Here is a 5,547-nt window from a genome sequence, read left to right as displayed (position 1 = left end):
CCTGTGTAGTTTCATAGTTGCAGAGAGGTAGAGGAGAGGATACTTTTGTTCACTAAGTTGTGTGCTGTTGTCTCCTGCAATTGTCCAAACTATCAGTGTAAACCTGTTTCATTTTCATGATTCCTTGAGGAATCTTTACGAATTACAGTTATGTGAATGCCATCAGCAGTCTCTCTGCATTAATAGGAAGGTCACCCACAGATGGATTTCTTCTGAGCGAAAGCCATGCATACCTCACAAACAACAGGAATACTCTTGCTGTGTTTTCTCCCCTCCCCAGCATCCCTCATGATGGATTTTCCACCTTGAGTCTTCTGCTTGATCCATATTTCCATGATGAGCTGCCATGCACTCCAGTCATGCCTTCTTCATCCCCACCCCTCCAGTTTTCCCAGGCAGTAGCACCAGGAGATTGAAAGGGAAGGATTGTATTAAAGCAAGTAACCAGCATAAGAACGTATTTCAAAGGCTGAAACATCTCATTGTAATAAAAATAAATGAAAGCATCAGACAAAGTAAAACAAAACAGAATTGGCCAGTGAAAAGGTTTTTCTTTGTAACTTTCACAGGCTTACTTTATTTTAATTTTTTTAAAATAGATTTTCAAACAATGCAAAACAATAAATTTAACCTTCTTTTAGGTTTGGCAGGTAGTTGAGGTGTGCAACAAGCCAAACCAATAGTCTACAGTCACTTCTTTTTTCCCTGAGAATACCTCTGGGTCCATAGAGTGCAGAGACAAACTGTGAGGGAAGTAGTGCACATTGGTGTTTAAATCACATTTTAAATTATTTTTGAAGGCGGTTTGGGGGATTTCAGGGGCAAGAGAAGTGTCTGCAGATGCCAGATATTTAGGGTGCCAACACGCAGGATATCCAGAACCATCAGATGCTATTTGCTGCCAGAATAATTTTTGCCTAGACATTATAATTGGTATTTACAATAAGAATCATAGAGTAATAGAGTTGGAAGAGACCACAAGGGCCATCCAGTCCAACCTCCTGCCATGCAGGAATTCTCAATCAAAGCATCTTCAACAGATGGCCATCCAGTCTCTGTTTAAAAACCTTCAAGGAAGGAGACTCCACTACCCTCCAAGAGAGTTTGTTCCACTGTCGAACAGCCCTTACTGTCAGGAAGTTCCTCCTAATGTTGAGGAGGAATCTCTTTTCTTAGAGCTTGCATCCATTGCTCCGGGTCCTAGTCTCTGGAGCAGCAGAAAACAAGCTTGCTCCCTACTCAATATGACAGCCCTTCAAATATTTAAACAGGGCTATCATATCACCTCTTAACCTTCTCTTTTCCATGACTCTTTTGAAAGTTGACCATAGACCTGCGCTAGAGGACCTAAAGATTCCTAAAGAAAACACTTCTCTGGGCATTTGTTGGTTCTCCAGTGCAATTCTGTGGTCACTGTCTGGCAGATATTCACCATAGAGTTGTACCAGAAGGCCTAGAAATTCCTAGAGAGGTGTTTTCTCAGGTAAAAAAATAGTGATTTTTTTATTTGTGATTTTTACACTTTCATGGAGATCTTGCAACCCTAACTTTAGCAGATGTGCAGATCCCACTGTAAATCGCAATGGGCAAGTGGCATTCTGGTTAGCATCAAGCTGTAATTCTGGAGAGATAGAACTTGACACATGCCTAAAGGGAAGCTGCTTATCTGATTATTTTAGTTGTGCAACCTTAGGGTCTCAAAATCTCTGCCTTATTTGGTGTTTTGTTTTCTCTGCCCTGTGGCTTAACAGGCAAATAAAATGCCCTTGCGACCCTTGGACCCTGTCCGCCTCAGCACTATGAACTGTGGACCAGACTTCACACCTTCTTTTGCCAATCTGGGCTGGCCGAACCCACCCAACCGTGGACCGGTACGTACCATCGAGGCATGTCTACATTCTGAGAGCTATTTGCTATCACCTCTGCCTGTGTGATGAACTCCTAGTTAGTGCCATCGTGTCTGGGCCACTGATAAACCCTGTGATGGAACTGAGGATCTGAGCAGATAGGCAGCACTTTCTGTTGGAGCTCAATTTGTTGAGTAGCAGACTAGCATAGTCCTTGCAGTGCCAAGGGTTTGGAGTGTTGCCAGGACAGATGAACATGGCGTGTTGGCCACCCTGCTAAACCATCCATTATATGCTGTTGTTGCTGGCTGCTGTCTTGTTTGTTACCATTGTGTTCCAATTTGTACTTGAGCTTTTCCACTGCTTCATTATATTAGCGCTTTATAAATAAACTTTAATAATAATAATAATAATAATAGTAGTAGTAGTAGTAATAATAATGCTCCCCCTAGGCTGTGTGTGGCTCCTGGGGAACCCCCTTCCCCATTTTTTTCAGTGCAATTTTTGGGACATTTGTGCCCTGAGCCATACAGAAGGCTTCGTAAAAATGTGAAAATTCCCCCAGAAGCACTCAGAATCCCTACTACCCTTAGTTAGTAGTACCTCTCCAAACAGTGATATGAAGTGATGCAGCACTATTTCCTTCACCATTTTGAGAGGGACTGCAGGGAAAAATGGAGATATTTGGGCTTGCATGGAGAGAATGACTCATGGAAGGGCTCTGGCTCCCACATAGATGCCTTGCCTTGCATATTCCCTGTCTGTCTACAAGGGCCTCCCCAGGACCATTCTCTCAAACCTAATAGGAGCTATTGCTCCCACATTAACTTCTTTCTTTTAAAAGTCTTTTCCCTTCTCCTTCTCCTCTTTAAAAGCAAGATATTCCCTGGCCTCCTGAGAGAGGATGCTTCTTCACTCATCTCCTTGGAGTTCCCCAGTACCCAGAAATCCCTGTGTTTTGGTGGGGCTACCTGACTCCTAAAGTTGTCCTTTTTAGGCTGCACTGGGAGTCAAAGCTACAACAGTGTAACTCCAACATCTGTCAAAACAGATGTTAAAGATGTTAAAACTGGTAACAGTCTGAGTTGAATTAACGTGGACCAAAGGTTTTAATGTGGAAGCTAAATGACATTAGCATTGATGCCTCTTGTACCTCCTGGTGGGAAGAGCATTCCACAGTTGGGGTGCCACAACTGAGGAGGCTCTTTCTCATTTCCCTCACTGGTGGAACATGGAGGTGATCTCCCTTCCCAATAGGAGATCTTAATCCGTGGACGTATTGGAGAGGCATTATGGTATTTATACCCCGCTCTTCAGCCTTAAAAGCTATCAGAGCGTCTTACAATTATTATTTTTAATTAGATGGTTAGATGGTTCCCTGCCCTCAGGCTTACAGTCTAAAAAGACACAACACAGAAGAAGAAGGGAATGGTGGTGAGAATGGGATCAGGTCTAGCAGTTCTTCTCTCCCTCTGAGGCCTGGACCAAGGTAGATGGACTGGAGGGAGGATTCTACTTCTTAAGGATAGGCCCGATGGTGTTGAACCTGTCTTTTCACTGCCTCCCAGGCCAGATGGAAACAGATGCCATGGGAGGGCTCTTCTTGTTAAGCGCTGAGGAACTGTATTGGCAGTTGGTACTGCCAAAAAGAAATTAGTTTCATACAGTTTCTTGGTAAAGTGGTTCATCCAAGCTCTGCCAGTGCCATTGCTGACTTACTTAAAGTATCATGGAATGGGGTTGCCTGGGAAAGGCTGACACCAACTCATTCCCTGACCCTTGCCTCCAAAGCCTCCAGGGCCAGGACAACGCCGTTCACAGCAAAGCCTACGGAAAGAGCCTCGGAAAATTATTGCCGCAGTGTCTCTGAACGAAGATGTCAAGCTCAATAAGGCTGAGAAGGCTTGGAAGCCCAGCAGTAAGCGGGCAACTGAACCAGAGGATCCTGAAAATGTAAAAACTCAGGTAGGTAAATGGTCCTGTGACTTGTAACTGTAGCTCCTGATTTTCAGGTTTTGTCAGTATTCTGCTGACTAGAATATTAGTCTGTAAAAGGGATACAGGTTTTAGAAAATGAACAAAAAGCTTTATAATCACTACAAAATTGAGGGCGATACAAGGACTCATTATTTGAGTTCAAGGCCTGGTTCAGTGATTAAGATCCTAAATTTGATCTGGAATTCTGAAATTCAAATCTTTGCATCTTTCATTAATTCACAATGGAAAATAAAAACAGATGTAAAGCTTACTGTTGTAGTTGTCCCTGTCCACTCCCCTCCCCTCAACACATAAGTAAGTGAATGGAATTTGGAGGCATATTAGCCCCTTCAGAATATGCAAGCCCTCTCCCCTTGCTCACCAGAAAGCTATATCCTACTGCTATGCTACAGTCACGAAGGGAGCTAACCTACAGTCCTGAAAGGTGCATTAACAAAACAGGATGATTCCCCTTTAAAAAAAGATGCTTGGGTAGCACACATCTCACTTTCAAGCTTCATAGAAATTCCAGAGGTGATATTAAGCTTAAAAATAGGTGCATGCTTCTTACACATGTTGTTTTAAAGCAGAGGTGGCTCTTTTTACCTCCTTGGGGCATCAAATATAGACAAGGGGCTGCATACAGATCACCTGTTGCCCATCCCAGTTTTGACTAATTTACAAAAATGAAGGGGTACAATTGATTTTGTCTTTCTTAACAAATGTGCTACCGATTGTTTTGGTACTGCAAGACAGCTGGTGTGTGTATGTCTTCCAGTATTTATACTTTCATTATCATCGTCATCCATCTTGGTACTGATAATTTTAGGATGCTGTTACTCTGCTGTCTATGCCTGCCTCAGAGAAAGGGACAAGGGTCTTCTTTGATTCCCTGAAATGCCTACTCTTTTTACCCTTTTCTTCCTACCCTCACCTGACAAATTTTCCTGACCTGATAAGTTTGTTTTGACAAACTGTCATTGCAGCCATTTTCATGCAGGTGGGGCTATGTGAAATGTCTAGCCTCTTAGGTAGGTTTCTGAGCTCTTCTTTGTGCTATAGCCATACCTTTAGAGGTCGAGAATGGATGGGGCAGACAGGATTTGTGTAGGGCACTCTTCTCATTCACTGAGCATGTCTTGCTCTCTCCTTAACCTAGGAATTGTTCTGGCGTGTGCGCAGCATTCTGAACAAGCTGACACCACAGATGTTCCAGCAGCTGATGAAACAGGTCACTGAGCTGTCTATCGACACAGAGGAACGTCTCAAGGGTGTCATTGACCTCATCTTTGAGAAGGCCATCTCCGAGCCAAACTTCTCAGTTGCCTATGCCAACATGTGCCGTTGTCTTATGGGGGTGAGTAATCCAGGCTTTTGCCCTGTTTTTGTCAGTGCTCTCTGGAACTCAGATCCTTTTCTAGATACAGAGAGATGTGGAACTTAGCCCAGGGCCACAGTTCAGTTACTAAGCACGTTTCCTTACAGTACCAATGAACATCTTCTACCTTTGAAGGGTCCTTGGTGAGCTGTTGACAGTCCACCCTGGTAGCCCAGGGCTTGATGGGTCATTAAGCTTGCCCTATACAAAATACATTCCATCCCACTTCCAAGAATGGACATCTTCAGGAAGAGTTGGGGGGCACTCCATTGCTCTGATAGGAATTTGAATGCTCCTGAGTGTGTGAATCCCTGATGGAAGGACAACAAGGTTGATGCCATTCTG

At 43.6% G+C, this 5,547-nt stretch overlaps 1 protein-coding gene and 1 non-coding gene across 2 annotated transcripts; both read left to right on the top strand.

The window, feature by feature from the left end:
* Positions 1-1,727: 1,727 nt before the first annotated feature.
* LOC121917882 (eukaryotic translation initiation factor 4 gamma 1-like) lies at positions 1,728-5,181 on the top strand (the record flags this gene model as incomplete). Its single annotated transcript, XM_042443997.1, has 3 exons — positions 1,728-1,871; positions 3,639-3,812; positions 4,984-5,181. Coding segments are annotated over exons 1-3 (483 nt in total), but the record flags the coding sequence as incomplete, so codon positions are not given.
* LOC121917883 lies at positions 1,927-2,005 on the top strand. Its single transcript, XR_006101120.1, has one exon. It is a non-coding gene; the product is annotated as a small nucleolar RNA SNORD66 (small nucleolar RNA).
* Positions 5,182-5,547: the final 366 nt, after the last annotated feature.

Source organism: Sceloporus undulatus, unplaced genomic scaffold (genome assembly GCF_019175285.1).
Source record: "Sceloporus undulatus isolate JIND9_A2432 ecotype Alabama unplaced genomic scaffold, SceUnd_v1.1 scaffold_1400, whole genome shotgun sequence".
NCBI classification, from domain to species: Eukaryota; Metazoa; Chordata; class Lepidosauria; order Squamata; family Phrynosomatidae; genus Sceloporus; species Sceloporus undulatus.
The sequence above is the reverse complement of the archived record's forward strand: the minus strand, read 5'-3'. Positions and strand labels throughout refer to the sequence as shown.